This window comes from Pelodiscus sinensis, chromosome 24 (assembly GCF_049634645.1).
Source record: "Pelodiscus sinensis isolate JC-2024 chromosome 24, ASM4963464v1, whole genome shotgun sequence".
Classification (NCBI taxonomy): Eukaryota; Metazoa; Chordata; order Testudines; family Trionychidae; genus Pelodiscus; species Pelodiscus sinensis.
In genome coordinates, this window is record NC_134734.1 from 23,316,614 (window position 1) to 23,331,356 (window position 14,743).

Consider the following 14,743-nt stretch of genomic DNA (forward strand, 5'->3'; position numbering starts at 1 on the left):
TTGGGGGGGCTGGGGGAAGGCGGGGCCGGGGCTGGCTGGCTTTGGGGGGGCTGGGGGAAGGCGGTGCGGGGGCTGGCTGGCTTTGGGGGGCGGGGGAAGGCAGGCCGGGGCTGGCCGGCTTTGGGGGGGCGGGGGAAGGCGGGCGGGGGCTGGCCGGCGTTGGGGGGGCGGGGGGAGAGGCGGGCGGGGGCTGGCCGGCGTTGGGGGGGCGGGGGGAGAGGCGGGCGGGGGCTGGCCGGCTTTGGGGAACTGGGGGAAGGCGGGCGGGGCCTGGCCGGCTTTGGGGGGGCTGGGGGAAGGCGGGCGGGGGGCTGGCCGGCTTTGGGGGGCGGGGGAAGGCGGGCCGGGGCTGGCCGGCTTTGGGGGGCTGGGGGAAGGCGGGGCGGGGGCTGGCCGGCTTTGGGGGGCGGGGGAAGGCGGGCGGGGGCTGGCCGGCTTTGGGGGGCGGGGGGAAGGCGGGCGGGGGCTGGCTGGCTTTGGGGGGCTGGGGGTACGCAGCGTGTCGAGACAGGGGACGCTGGCTGGGGCGGCCGCAGGCCCTGGGCAGAGCCCCGTCTGGAGTCCTGGGAGCCCAGGCTGTCGGGGAAGCCCGGCGTGCTGGAGGTTGCTGGGGGGATCGCGCCCCCCCAGCTCAGGGCTCCCCACTCTCTGATTTTCTGAGCACTGACTTGGTCTGAGCGCCCATCCAGGCGTCAGCAGGAAACAGGAAGCTGCCCCCCCCCCCAGCACTTCACTGCCAGCTCGGCCCCACAGGCTTGGTGGGTCGTGCCCCCTGGGTCCGCACTGATTGCGTCTGAATCACTCCAGCCTGGGCCTGCCCCACCCAGTCAGCCCCCCTCCCGCCTTCCCTGCCCCATAGCCCAGGGAAGGGGATTCTTTGGGGATATGGGTCAGGGGAGCAGGAGGGGGCTGTTTGGCTGCCCCATAGCCCCCCAAACAGCCCTGTTCCCCGTGACCCCGCCCCCAGCACTCCCACTTCTCCCGCTGCTCCTATTGGCTGCTGACGGCCTTGATTCCGTGATGTCACCATAGCGCGGGTTCTGTCCTGAGTATTGTAGCTCCCATTGGCCAGGCCTGGCCCGGCCCCTGTGAGGTCACTGGTGGGTCTGGGCTGGCCCCTGGGATCCGGCTGGGGGCCCCCGTCCCTCGCCCGTGACGCCACCTGCTCCCTCCCCAGATGCCGTGAGGCCGCTGCCATGGCGGAGGAGAAGCCGCCGCAGCTCGTGGACTATTTCGTGGTGGCCGGCTTGACCGACTCCTCCAAGGCCTTGGACGAGGAGAGCCAGCAGCCCCGGCCGGCCCGGCCCGGCGAGCCCATCACGGACGTGGCCGTGGTCATCCGCTCGCACGGCGAGGAGGTGCCCCAGGGCTTCACCTGCATCGAGAGCAGCACCTCCGGCCACCCCGTGGAGCTCAACGCCGGCCTGCTCAACAGCCCCCAGATGTACATCTGCTACAAGCGGGGCCGCGGCAAAGCCCCCCCTCATCGAGCTGGGGTGAGCCTCCGGGCGGCCGGCCCCGCCCCCGCTGGCCTGGCCCCCGCCCCCGCTGGCCTGGCCCCTCCCTCCCCTCCAGCGGGCTTCTGCCCCGCCCCCGCTAGCCTGGCCCCTCCCTCCCCTCCAGTGGGCTTCTGCCCGCCCCCGCTGGCCTGGCCCCTCCCTCTCCTCCAGCGGGCTTCTGCCCCGCCCCCGCTGGCCTGGCCCCTCCCTCCCCTCCAGCGGGCTTCTGCCCCGCCCCCCGCTGGCCTGGCCCCTCCCTCCCCTCCAGCGGGCTTCTGCCCCGCCCCCGCTGGCCTGGCCCCTCCCTCCCCTCCAGCGGGCTTCTGCCCCGCCCCCGCTGGCCTGGCCCCTCCCTCTCCTCCAGCGGGCTTCTGCCCCGCCCCCGCTGGCCTGGCCCCTCACTCTCCTCCAGCGGGCTTCTGCCCCGCCCCCGCTGCCCTGGCCCCTCCCTCCCCTCCAGCGGGCTTCTGCCCCGCCCCCGCTGGCCTGGCCCCTCCCTCTCCTCCAGCGGGCTTCTGCCCCGCTGGCCTGGCCCCTCCCTCTCCTCCAGCGGGCTTCTGCCCCGCCCCCGCTGGCCTGGCCCCTCCCTCTCCTCCAGCGGGCTTCTGCCCCGCTGGCCTGGCCCCTCCCTCTCCTCCAGCAGGGCTTCTGCTCTGCCCCCCCCTCCCTCTGGCCTGGCCCCTCCCTCTCCCCGGGTAGGGCTTCTGCCCCGCCCCTGCTGGCCTGGCCCCTCCCTCTCCCCGGGCAGGGCTTATGCCCCGCCCCCCCTGGCCTGACCCCTCCCTCTCCTCCAGCAGGGCTTCTGCCCCGCCCCCGCTGGCCTGGCCCCTCCCACTCCTCTGGGCCCCTCCCTCTCCCCTGCTGGCCTGGCCCCTCCCTCCCACTGGCCTGGGCACCCCCGTTCTGCTGGGCTGGGCAGTGGCTGTGGGTGCGGGGCCCTGCCTAGCCCTCCGGTTCCCCCCAGGGTGCACTGCGAGGGGAAGGAGCGTCTGAAGCCGGGCTACGAGATCGTCCACACGACGCCCTACAGCCGCCCCGCCAACCTCAGCTCCGGCGCCCCCGGCCACCAGCGCACCTTCCTCACCTACTGGCGGGCCGCCGAGTCGCAGGGCCACCGCACGCTGGGCATCACCGACATCTGCCTGGTGGTGCCCAGCAAGGGGGAGAGCACGCCCCACACCTTCTGCCGCGTGGACAGGAACCTCAACGCCGGCATGGTGGGTCCTGGCCTGCCCCTGCCCGGCGCCCGGGGGGGGCGGCCTGGCTGGGGCCACTGGTGCTGGCGCCGGACGGACCCGGTGCCGCAGCCTGACCCCGCTCTGCTCTGTCCTGGCAGTGGGGCCCGGCCGTGTTCCTGTGCTACAAGATGGCCATGTCCAAAGCCAATACCCTGGTCTACGAAGCAGGTAGGACCTGCTGCCCCCGAGCCCGGCGGGGGGGCAGAATGGCACAGTGCCCCTCACTCCCGCCCCACAGCCCCGGCCCCCACAGCCCTGCCGGTGCCCCTCGCTCCCGCCCCACAGCCCCTGCCCCCCCAGCCCTGCCGGTGCCCCTCGCTCCCGCCCCACAGTCCCGGCCCCCACAGCCCTGCCAGTGCCCCTCGCTCCCGCCCCACAGCCCCGGCCCCCACAGCCCTGCCAGTGCCCCTCGCTCCCGCCCCACAGCCCCGGCCCCCCCAGCCCTGCCGGTGCCCCTCGCTCCCGCCCCACAGCCCCTGCCCCCCCAGCCCTGCCGGTGCCCCTCGCTCCCGCCCCACAGCCCCTGCCCCCCCAGCCCTGCGGTGCCCCTTGCTCCCGCCCCACAGCCCCTGCCCCCCCAGCCCTGCCGGTGCCCCTCGCTCCTGCCCCATAGCCCCTAACAGCCCCCCCAGTTCCACCAGTGCCCCTCACTCCCGCCCCGCAGCCCCCGCCAGCCCAGAAGCCCCGTCCTGACCACTGGCCACCTGATGTGCCTCCGCAGGCCTGTTGAGTCGCTACCCGGAGCAGGACAGCGAGTCGTTCCCGCTGCCCGACTCGGTGTCCGTCTTCTGCCTGCCCATGGGGGCCACCATCGAGAGCTGGCCCCTCAACACCAAGTACCAGCTGCCCGTCTTCTCCACCTTCGTGCTGACGGGGGCCTCGGGGACAAGGTAAGAGCTTGGGGGGTTCTGGGCCCTGGATCTTGGGGTCCTGCCCGGCTGCAGGCTCCCTGTGTGGAGACAGCCCCTGCTGGCAGGTGAGCGAAGGGGCTGCTTCTCCTGCCCCCCTCCTCCCGCCGTGACCGGGGCCCTGCACCCCATCATCTCCCCGATTGGGCCCCCTGTCCTGTGCCTGGCCTCTGGCCCCTATTGCCCCCTGCAGGTGTACGGCGCGGCCATCCAGTTCCACGAGGCCTACCCGCGGGAGCGGCTGTCGGAGAGGCAGAGCCTGCGGCTGGGCCTGCTGAGCGTGGTGGACCGGCGCCCCATCGCCAGCCGCTCGGTGCAGACCCGCCGGAGCATCTGCGTCCTCTCGCACTGGCCCTTCTTCGACGTCTTCCGCAAGTTCCTCATGTTCATCTACCGCTACTCCATCTCCGGCCCCCACGTGCTGCCACTGGAGACGTGAGCGCCGCCGGGTCGGCCGGGGGCGGGGGAGCCCCTGGGCTGGTCGGGGGGCTGGGGAGGGGCAGGGGGAGCCCCCGGGGCTGGTGGGTTTGGGGAGGGGCAGGGGAGCCCCCGGGCTGGTGGGGTTGGGGAGGGGCGGGGGGGAGCCCCCGGGGCGGTGGGGTTGGGGAGGGGCAGGGGAGCCCCCGGGGCTGGTGGGTTGGGGAGGGGCAGGGGGAGCCCCCGGGGCTGGTGGGTTTGGGGAGGGGCAGGAGAGCCCCCGGGCTGGTGGTTTGGGAGGGGCGGGGGGAGCCCCCGGGGCTGGTGGGTTTGGGGAGGGGCGGGGGGGAGCCCCCGGGGCTGGTCGGGGGGCTGGGGAGGGGCAGGGGAGCCCCGGGGCTGGTGGGTTTGGGGAGGGGCGGGGGGAGCCCCCGGGGCTGGTGGGTTTGGGGAGGGGCGGGGGGAGCCCCCGGAGCTGGTCAGGGGGCTGGGGAGGGGCAGGGGAGCCCCGGGACTGGTGGGTTTGGGGAGGGAAGGGGAGCCCCCGGGGCTGGTGGGTTTGGGGAGGGGCGGGGGGAGCCCCCGGAGCTGGTCGGGGGGCTGGGAGGGGCAGGGGGAGCCCCTGGGGCTGGTGGGTTTGGGGAGGGGCGGGGGGAGCCCCCGGGGCTGGTGGGTTTGGGGAGGGGCAGGAGAGCCCCCGGGCTGGTGGGTTTGGGAGGGCGGGGGGAGCCCCGGGGCTGGTGGGTTTGGGGAGGGGTGGGGGGAGCCCCCGGGGGCTGGTCGGGGGGCTGGGGAGGGGCAGGGGAGCCCCCGGGGCTGGTGGGTTTGGGGAGGGGCAGGGGAGCCCCCGGGGCTGGTGGGTTGGGGAGGGCGGGGGGAGCCCCCCGGGGCTGGTGGGTTTGGGGAGGGGCGGGGGGGAGCCCCCGGAGCTGGTCAGGGGGCTGGGGAGGGGCAGGGGAGCCCCCGGGACTGGTGGGTTTGGGGAGGGGAAGGGGAGCCCCCGGGGCTGGTGGGTTTGGGGAGGGCGGGGGGAGCCCCCGGAGCTGGTCGGGGGGCTGGGGAGGGGCAGGGGGAGCCCCTGGGGCTGGTGGGTTTGGGGAGGGGCGGGGGGAGCCCCCGGGGCTGGTGGGGTTGGGGAGGGGCGGGGGGAGCCCCCGGGGCTGGTGGGTTTGGGGAGGGGCGGGGGAGCTGCCAGGGAAGAGCTGGAGGGCAGGGAAGCGGAAGGAAAGGCCCCCCCAGGGAAAGGGGAATCCCTGATGGATTTGTCTCCCTCCAGGCACATCTCCCACTTCATGCATCACGTCCCCTTCCCGTCCCCGCAGCGACCCCGCATCCTGGTGCAGGTGAGCGAGCGCTGCCTCTGGCCCACAGCCCGACCCGAAACCCGCCTGGCCCCGGCCCGGCCCCGGCCCAGACCCCGTCCTACCCCTAACCCCAGCCCCTTCCCGTCCCCGCAGCGACCCCGCATCCTGGTGCAGGTGAGCGAGCGCTGCCTCTGGCCCACAGCCCGACCCGAAACCCGCCTGGCCCCGGCCCGGCCCCGGCCCAGACCCCGTCCTACCCCGAACCCCAGCCCCTTCCCGTCCCCGCAGCGACCCCGCATCCTGGTGCAGGTGAGCGAGCGCTGCCTCTGGCCCACAGCCCGACCCGAAACCCGCCCAGCCCTGGCCTGGCCCCGGCCCGGCCCCGCCTAGCCCGGCTCTGACCCCGTCCTACCCCGAACCCCAGCCCCTTCCCGTCCCCGCAGCGACCCCGCGTCCAGGTGCAGGTGAGCGAGCGCGGCCCCAGCCCTGCCCGGCCATTCTCCGCTGGGCTTTGGGGCAGCGCTTCCCGGCTCTCGGGGGAGCCCAAGGCTCCTGTGAGCCCCCTTGCCCGGGCTGCCCCCCACTCTCACCCGTCCCCATCTGCCCAGTGGGGGAGCTGACTGCGCCGTCCATCTCGTCTCTCCCCCCAGATGTCTCCCTACGATAACTTGCTACTGTGCCAGCCCGTGTCCTCCCCACTGCCGCTCAGGTACGGCTCAGGGGGCGGGACACCCGGGTGCTAGTGCCTGGGGGGGCAGGAACTTCTCCCAATGGGTGGGCGGGCGCTCCCTGGCTGTGGGGGGTGCTCAGGGTCTCTCGGGGGTTAGGGGCGCCCTGTGGCTGTGGGGGCGCTCAGGGTCGGTCTCTCTCAGTGGTGGGCAGCGCTCCCTGGCTGTGGGGGGTGCTCAGGGTCTCTCGGGGGTTAGGGGCGCCCTGTGGCTGTGGCTGTGGGGGGTGCTCAGGGTCTCTCTCAGTGGGGGGCAGCGCTCCCTGGCTGTGGGGGGTGCTCAGGGTCTCTCGGGGGTTAGGGGCGCCCTGTGGCTGTGGCTGTGGGGGGTGCTCAGGGTCTCTCTCAGTGGGGGGCAGTGCTCCTGGCTGTGGGGGGCGCTCAGTGTCTCTCACGGGGGTAGGGGCGCCCTGTGGCTGTGGGGGGTGCTCAGGGTCTCTCTCAGTGGGGGGCGGCGCCCTGTGGCTGTGGGGGGTGCTCAGGGTCTCTCGGGGGTTAGGGGCGCCCTGTGGCTGTGGCTGTGGGGAGTGCTCAGGGTCTCTCGGGGGTTAGGGGCGCCCTGTGGCTGTGGGGGGTGCTCAGGGTCTCTCTCAGTGGGGGGCGGCGCCCTGTGGCTGTGGGGGGTGCTCAGGGTCTCTCGGGGGGGTAGGGGCGCCCTGTGGCTGTGGGGGGCGCTCAGGGTCTCTCTCAGTGGGGGGCGGCGCCCCCTGGCTGCGGGGGGCGCTCAGGGTCTCTCGGGGGGGTAGGGGCGCTCTGTGGCTGTGGGGGTGCTCAGGGTCTCTCTCAGTGGGGGGCGGCGCCCCCTGGCTGTGGGGGGCTCTGTGTGTCTGGATGCTGCGTGCTTCCCCCCCCCCCAGCGGAGCCAGCTTCCTGACCCTGCTGCAGAACCTGGGCCCCGAGAACGCCGTGAGGCTGCTGCTGGCCGTGCTGACCGAGCAGAAGCTGCTGATCCACTCGCTGCGCCCCGACGTGCTGACCAGCGTGAGCGAGGCGCTCGTCTCTGTGAGTCTGGGGGGCGGCGGGGACGGCTCCCGGTGCCCCCCCCGGTCGCTGACTCCCTCCTCCCTGCCCCAGATGATCTTCCCGCTGCGCTGGCAGTGCCCCTACATCCCGCTGTGCCCGCTGACGCTGGCGGACGTGCTGTGCGCCCCGGTGCCCTTCATCGTCGGCATCCACTCCAGCTACTTCGACCTGCACGACCCGCCCCACGACGTCACCTGTGTCGACCTAGACACCAACACCATCTTCCAGTGAGTGCCGGGCCGGCCCCACGCCGCCCCGGCCAGGCAGCGCACGAGGGCTCTGGGGGCTCCGCTCAGAGGGGCGGTTCAGGGCAGGGAGCTTCGAGACACGGTTCACGGGCCCGCCGCCCGAAGGCTTTGCCACGCTGGCTCCCAGGACTCACTCCACAGCCCTGCTCCTCCTGCCGGCGATTGGAAACCCAAACCCGCCAGCTCCCAGCAAGCCCTTCCAATCCCAGAGGACCAGCCACGCTCCAGCGCTCGCTCCTGGGTGCGTCCCCAGACACCAGTGTCCTGGCCAAGCGCCCGCCGCAGCCCGGGCTGTCCCCCCTGCCCGCAGTGGTGTTTGAGGGGCTGATCTCGGTGCTGGGCCAGGGCGGGCGGGAGACGGGGCGGCCCAGCCGGAGGCGCTCACGGTGAGGGCAGCTCGCCTCTGTCTGCCCCCCAGGAGCGAGGAGAGGAAGCTGCTGTCCCCGCGAGCGCTGCCCCCGTCGGCCCTGCAAGGTGCTCCTGGCCGCGCTGCACGCCCACTTCCAGCAGCTGGACGAGAGTGAGTGGCGGCTGGGCCAGGCAATGCTGGACGGAGCACTGGGGCTCGGGACAGATGCTGCTGGCGGGTGGGTTGGAGCAGCTGGGAGGGTGGCAATAGGCATCTGGGGGGCAGTGCTGAGCGGGTCATGGGGGGGCAGCAGACAGCGTGGGGGGAGTGAAGGCGCGGGGGGGCGGCGGCAGACAGCGTGGGGGGAGTGGAGGCGCGGGGGGGGCGGCGGCAGACAGCGTGGGGGGAGTGGAGGCGCGGGGGGGCGGCAGACAGCGTGGGGGGAGTGGAGGCGCGGGGGGGCGGCGGCAGACAGCGTGGGGGGAGAGGAGGCGCGGGGGGCGGCAGCAGACAGCGTGGGGGGAGTGGAGGCGCGGGGGGGCGGCAGCAGACAGCGTGGGGGGAGAGGAGGCGCGGGGGGGGCGGCGGCAGACAGCGTGGGGGGAGTGGAGGCGCGGGGGGGCGGCGGCAGACAGCGTGGGGGGGAGTGGAGGCGCGGGGGGGCGGCGGCAGACAGCGTGGGGGGAGTGGAGGCGCGGGGGGGGCGGCGGCAGACAGCGTGGGGGGAGTGGAGGCGCGGGGGGGGCGGCGGCAGACAGCGTGGGGGGAGTGGAGGCGCGGGGGGGCGGCGGCAGACAGCGTGGGGGGAGTGGAGGCGCGGGGGGGCGGCGGCAGACAGCGTGGGGGGAGTGGAGGCGCGGGGGGGCGGCGGCAGACAGCGTGGGGGGAGTGGAGGCGCGGGGGGGGTGGCGGCAGACAGCGTGGGGGGAGTGGAGGCGCGGGGGGGTGGCGGCAGACAGCGTGGGGGGAGTGGAGGCGCGGGGGGGGTGGCGGCAGACAGCGTGGGGGGAGTGGAGGCGCGGGGGGGGTGGCGGCAGACAGCGTGGGGGGAGTGGAGGCGCGGGGGGGTGGCGGCAGACAGCGTGGGGGGAGGGCGGCGCGGGGGGGTGGCGGCAGACAGCGTGGGGGGAGTGGAGGCGCGGGGGCAGCGGCAGACAGCGTGGGGGGAGGGCGGCGCGGGGGGGCGGTGGCAGACAGCGTGGGGGGGAGTGGAGGCGCGGGGGGCGGCGGCAGACAGCGTGGGGGGAGTGGAGGCGCGGGGGGGCGGCGGCAGACAGCGTGGGGGGAGTGGAGGCGCGGGGGGGTGGCGGCAGACAGCGTGGGGGAGCGGAGGCGCGGGGGGGCGGCGGCAGACAGCGTGGGGGGGTGGAGGCGCGTGGGGGGCGGCAGACAGCGTGGGGGGAGGGCGGCGCGGGGGGGGTGGCGGCAGACAGCGTGGGGGGAGTGGAGGCGCTGGGGGGGGGTGGCGGCAGACAGCGTGGGGGGAGTGGAGGCGCGGGGGGGGTGGCGGCAGACAGCGTTGGGGGGAGTGGAGGCGCGGGGGGGGGTGGCGGCAGACAGCGTGGGGGGGGCGGAGGCGCGGGGGGGCGGCGGCAGACGGCGTGGGGGGAGGGCAGCGCGGGGGGGCGGCGGCAGACGGCGTGGGGGGAGGGCGGCGCGGGGGGGGGCGGCAGGCAGCGTGGGGGGGGGCGGCGCGGGGGGGGGCGGCAGCCGGCGTGAGGGGGCGGCGCGGGGGGCAGCACCGACCCGGCCGCTCTCCCCAGTGTACAACAAGCCGGTGGAGGAGGCGTCCCTCGAGTACCTGCTGACCGACTACGACCTGGTGCACGGGCGGCGCAAGCAGCTGGAGCTGGAGATCCAGGCCTCCTTCCTGCGCTTCATGGCCTGCGTGCTGAAGGGTTACCGCGCCTTCCTGCTGCCCATCACCCAGGCGCCCTGCGACACCACCCACGACGCCAGCAGCCTCTTCTACCTGCAGGGTGAGGCGAGGCCGGGCCGCGGGGCAGACCCACGGGCTGTGGGGTGGGCAGAGGCAGGGAGGGGGCAGCGGGGGGGAAGCTGCTGTGTGACCCCCCCCTCCGTCCTGCTCCAGGCTTTCTCAAGTCCCGGGACCGCGCCTACCACAAGTTCTATGGGCGGGGCTGCTGCGCACGCAGCTCTTCACGCAGTTCATCCAGGAGTGCTCCTTCGTCAGCGACCGGCACGCCTGCCTCGAGTTCTTCGACACCTGCGTCGACAAGGTGCCGTCCCGCCCCGCCCAACACACTGCCTTTGGCACCACCCCCTGGCTACGCCCCGCCCCTAGCAACACACTGCCTTTGGCACCGCCCCCTGGCTACGCCCCGCCCCTAGCAACACACTGCCCTTGGCACTGCACCCTGGCTATGCCCCGCCCCTAGCAACACACTGCCCTTGGCACCGCACCCTGGCTATGCCCCGCCCCTAGCAACACACTGCCCTTGGCACTGCCCCCTGGCTATGCCCCGCCCCTAGCAACACACTGCCCTTGGCACTGCCCCCTGGCTATGCCCCGCCCCTAGCAACACACTGCCTTTGGCACCGCCCCCTGGCTATGCCCCGCCCCTAGCAACACACTGCCCTTGGCACTGCCCCCTGGCTATGCCCTCCCTAGCAACACACTGCCCTTGGCACCGCCCCCTGGCTATGCCCCGCCCCTAGCAACACACTGCCCTTGGCACCGCCCCTGGCTATGCCCCGCCCCTAGCAACACACTGCCCTTGGCACCGCCCCCTGGCTATACCGCGCCCCTAGCAACACACTGCTGTTGGCACCACCCCCTGGTTAAGCCCTGCCCCTAGCAACACACTGCCCTGGCCACGCCCCTACCCCAAGCAACATGCTGCCCTTGGCACCTCCCCCTGGCTACGCCCCACCCCTAGCAACACACTGCCCTGGCCACGCCCCTACCCCAAGCAACATGCTGCCCTTGGCACCTCCCCTGGCTAAGCCCCGCCCCTAGCAACACACTGCCCCGGCCACGCCCCTACCCCAAGCAACATGCTGCTCTTGGCACCTCCCCCTGGTTATGCCCCACCTCTAGCAACACACTGTCCTTGGCCCCTCCCCTAACCCGGAGCCCCCCCCACCTCGGCAATGCATTGCCCTTGACACCTCCTGTGATGGCGCGTCGGGTTCCCCCCGATCCTGCAGCCCCGTAGCAGCCAGAGCAGACTCCGCCGGTAGAACAGGGAGGGGTTATTGCTTCTCCGGGATACAGTGTTTCCCAATTTTATTTGGCCACAGGACCCTTTTCAGCTTGAAAGAATTTTAAGGAACCCCTAGGAGGAGGGAGAAAACGTGTTCTCCTCGGCCTCTGAGGACAGGCCAAGGAGCAAGGGGCTGAAACTGCAGCAAGGGGGGTTCAGGTTGGACATTAGGAAAAACTTCCTGCCTATCGGGGGGTCAAACACTGGGATAAGTTGCCCAGGGGGGTTGTGGAATCTCCGTCCCTGGGGATATTGAAGAGCAGGGTGGATCAATGTCTCTCAGGGATGGGCTAGGCAGTATTGGGTCCTGCCATGGGGGCAGGGGACTGGACTCGATGACTCTCGAGGTCCCTTCCAGTCCTAGTGTTCTAGGATTCTACAAGCCAATAGCCTGTCGTAAGATGGGATTTTCGGGTCTCTCCCTCCTCCTCCTCCTGCCTCCCCCCCCCAGCTCTCCTCCCCCTCCTGCCTCTCACTGGGGGTCCACAGAGCCCAAACGGCCGCTTGCGCCACTTGCTCGCGCGCGGCAGTCCAGCTGGGGCGGTGATGTTCACGGCCAGGGGGCGGGGCCTGGAGCCACTGTCACACTGCATGTCACCGCCCCGACCCCCTCCGCCTCCCGCCGTGGTGCTCAGCTGACTTCTGCGCCGCTCAGCCGGGCCGCCGCGGGGGAGCAAGCGGCTGTTTGGGTCCCGCGCTCCCCATGCAGCAGGGGGCCATGGCGCCCAAACGGCCGCTTGCGCCACTTGCTCCCGCGCGGCGGCCTGGCTGAGCGGCACAGAAGTCAGCCGAGCACCACGGCGGGAGGCGAGCGACGTGACTCAGGCAACAGCGCCGCCCAGAGGCAACAGCATTTCAGCGTTAGAGTCACAGACATTGCATTACTGTCTGATGATGAGGGTTGCCAGGGTAAAATTTGTCAAGACAAAAAAAAAAAAAGACCTGCCAAGTCCTGCCGCAAAAAGACGCCGTCTCTTTAAGAGGGGACGGGGGAGGTGCCAGGTTCTCATGGAACCCTTACTTTTGCTTCGTGGAACCCCAGGGTTCCACGGGGCACTAATTGGGAAACACTGCCCTAGAGAGAGGGGACACAACAGGGAATCGTCACGTGATCCCTCCCCTGTCACCCACTTCCAGAGAAACAGAGGCCAGGGACCCCATTCCTGCCCAGCCTGGCTAATAGCCTCCATGAATCTATCTAGCTCTTTTTTGAACCCTGTTAAAGTTCTAGCCTTCACCACATCCTCTGGCGAGGAGTTCCACAGGTTGACTGTGCGCTGAGTGAAGAATAACTTCCTTTGGTTTGTTTTAAACCTGCTGCCTATTCGTTTAATTGGGTGACCCGTAGTTCTTATATTGCGGGGCATATGTGAATTACTTTTCCTTATTCACTTTTTCCACACCTCTATCCTATCCCCCCTTAGTCTTCTCTTTTCTAAGCTGAAAAGTCCCAAGTCTTTTTAATCTCTCTGCATATGGAACCTGTTCTAAACCCCCAATCATTTTTGTTGCCCTTTTCTGAACCTTTTCCAATACCAATCGATCTTTTTTGAGATGAGGCGACCACATCTGTACACAGTATTCCAGATGTGGGCGTCCCATGGTGTTATACAGAGGCAATAAGAGATTTTCTGTCTGACTCTCTATCCCTTTTTTAATGATTTCTAACATTCTGTTTGCTTTTCTGATTGCTGCTGCACACGGCGTGGATGTTTTCAGAGAACTATCCACAGTGACTCCAAGATCTTGAGTAGTTGTAGCCAAATTATTCCCTACATATTGTATGTCTAGTTGGGATTATTTTTTCCAATGTGCATTACTTTACATTTATCAACATTACATTTCATTTGCCATTTTTGTTGCCCAATCACTTAGTTCGGGGAGATCCTTTGAAGTACTTCACAGTCTGCTTTGCTCTTAACTATCTTGAGCAGTTTGGGATCATCTGCAAATGTTGCCACCTCCCTGTTTAGCCCTTTCTGCTAGATCCTTTATAAATAAGTTGAATAGGATGGGTCCCAGGATAGGACCCTTGGGATCCCCACTAGTTACCTGTCTCCTCTCTGAAAACTGACCATTTATTCCTACCCTTTGTTTCCTGACTTTTAGCCAGTTATCAATCCACGAAAGGACCTTCCCATGACAACTTGCTTAAGAGCCTTTGGTGAGGGACCTTGTCAAAGGCTTTCTGGAAATCTAAGTGCATTATATCACTGGATCCCCTTGTCCACCTGTTTGACCCCCCTCAAAGAACTCTAGCAGATTAGTAAGGCCTGATTTCCCTTTACAGAAACCATGTTGACTTTCCCCCAACAAATAATGTTCATCCACGTGTCTGACAATTTTATTCTTTACTATAGTTTCACCTAATTTGCCCGATACTGACGTTAGACTTTCTGGTCTGTAATTGCCAGGATCGCCTCTAGAGCCCTTTTTAAATATTGGTGTCACGTTGGCTACCTTCCAGTCATTAGGTACAGAAGCCGATTTCAAGGCTCGGTTACAAACCACAGTTAATAGTTCCGCAATTTCCCATTTGAGTCCTTTTCAAACTCCTGGGTGATGCCGTCCGGTCCCGGTGACTTGTTGTTACGTTTATCAATTTGTTCCAAAACCTCCTCTAATGACACCTCAATCTGGGACAATTCCTCAGATTTGTCTCCTAAAAAGAATGGTTCCCGTTTGGGAATCTCCCCGGTATCCTCAGCCGTGAAGATTGGAGCAAAGAATTCATTCAGCTTCTCCGCAAGGACTTCTTCACCTTTGAGGGCTCCTTTAGCATCTCCATCGTCCGGGACCCCGCTAGATGTTTCGCAGGTTTCCTGCTCCTGATGTGCTTAGAAAACATTTTGTTGCTACGTTTGGAGTCTCTGGCTGGCTGCTCTTCAAGCTCCTTTTTGCTTTTCTTATTCTACTTTTACACTTAATTCGGCAAAGTTTCTGGTCCTTTCTACCTCCCCCTAGCAACGCCCTGCCTCTCGTGATGCCCCGCCCCTAGCAACACATTGCGCTGCTGGCTGGGGGCCGGTGTCAGGGGAGGGGCGCTCCCAGCCAGGGGCCCGGGGTTCAAGTTCGGAGCCGGCGTCAGCCCCCTGAGCTGCCTGCTGCCCCCACAGGTGCAGGCCGATCTGGAGAGGGCGGAGGACGTGCCGCTGATGGAGCTGGACGACTCGCACAGGCAGTGAGCACACGGTCTTCATCATGCCCCCCGAGGAGCCCCTGCGCCCCCGATGGCACCGAGCTGCCTGCGCTCTACTGGTGAGACCCCCGAGCTCCCTGCCCCCACGCCCTCCAGCCACCCCTGACACCCCGTCTCCTCCCCCCACAGCTACGACAGCTTCCCCGTGCTGCAGGCCGAGCTCTTTGAGCGCCCCCAGGATCAGCTGGCAGCTCCGCTGTGCCAGGCCAAGAGCAGCGCCCCCAGCAGCCCCGCGCCGCGCCGCACCAAGCAGGTAAGAGCCATGGCTCACTTGTGCAGTGAGCGGGCTGGGCTCAGCCCTTCCAAAAGGGAGCACAGGGAACCCTCTGTCCTGGGGGGAGTGGCGGGGGGGGTGCCAGCCCCCGGGGGGCGGCCTGTTCTGAGCAGAGTGGGGGGGGCCAGCCCCAGGAGGCTGGGCTGGGCTGTGCTGGGTGGGGTGGGGCGGGGTGCCTGCCCCAAGGAGGCTGGGCTGTGCCGGGCAGGGTGGGGGGGTGCCCGCCCCGAGGAGGCTGGGCGGGGCAGGGCGGGGGGGTGCCCGCCCCAAGGAGGTTGGGTTGGGCTGTGCTGGGCAGGGCGGGAGGGTGCCCGCCCCGAGGAGGTTGGG

General features: G+C 69.4%; 1 protein-coding gene across 1 annotated transcript in view; it reads left to right on the plus strand.

Moving 5' to 3' along the window:
* DENND4B (DENN domain containing 4B) overlaps positions 1 to 14,743 on the plus strand; it is a 33,365-nt gene that overhangs the window by 4,188 nt on the left and 14,434 nt on the right. Inside the window, 15 exon segments of the mRNA XM_075907284.1 lie at positions 1,178 to 1,472; positions 1,474 to 1,496; positions 2,464 to 2,716; positions 2,836 to 2,905; positions 3,459 to 3,626; positions 3,837 to 4,080; positions 5,339 to 5,405; positions 6,017 to 6,075; positions 6,951 to 7,095; positions 7,168 to 7,343; positions 7,783 to 7,819; positions 7,821 to 7,884; positions 9,477 to 9,692; positions 9,806 to 9,852; positions 9,855 to 9,953. Coding sequence (XP_075763399.1) covers positions 1,197 to 1,472; positions 1,474 to 1,496; positions 2,464 to 2,716; positions 2,836 to 2,905; positions 3,459 to 3,626; positions 3,837 to 4,080; positions 5,339 to 5,405; positions 6,017 to 6,075; positions 6,951 to 7,095; positions 7,168 to 7,343; positions 7,783 to 7,819; positions 7,821 to 7,884; positions 9,477 to 9,692; positions 9,806 to 9,852; positions 9,855 to 9,953 — 1,944 coding nt within the window. The 5' untranslated portion in view covers positions 1,178 to 1,196.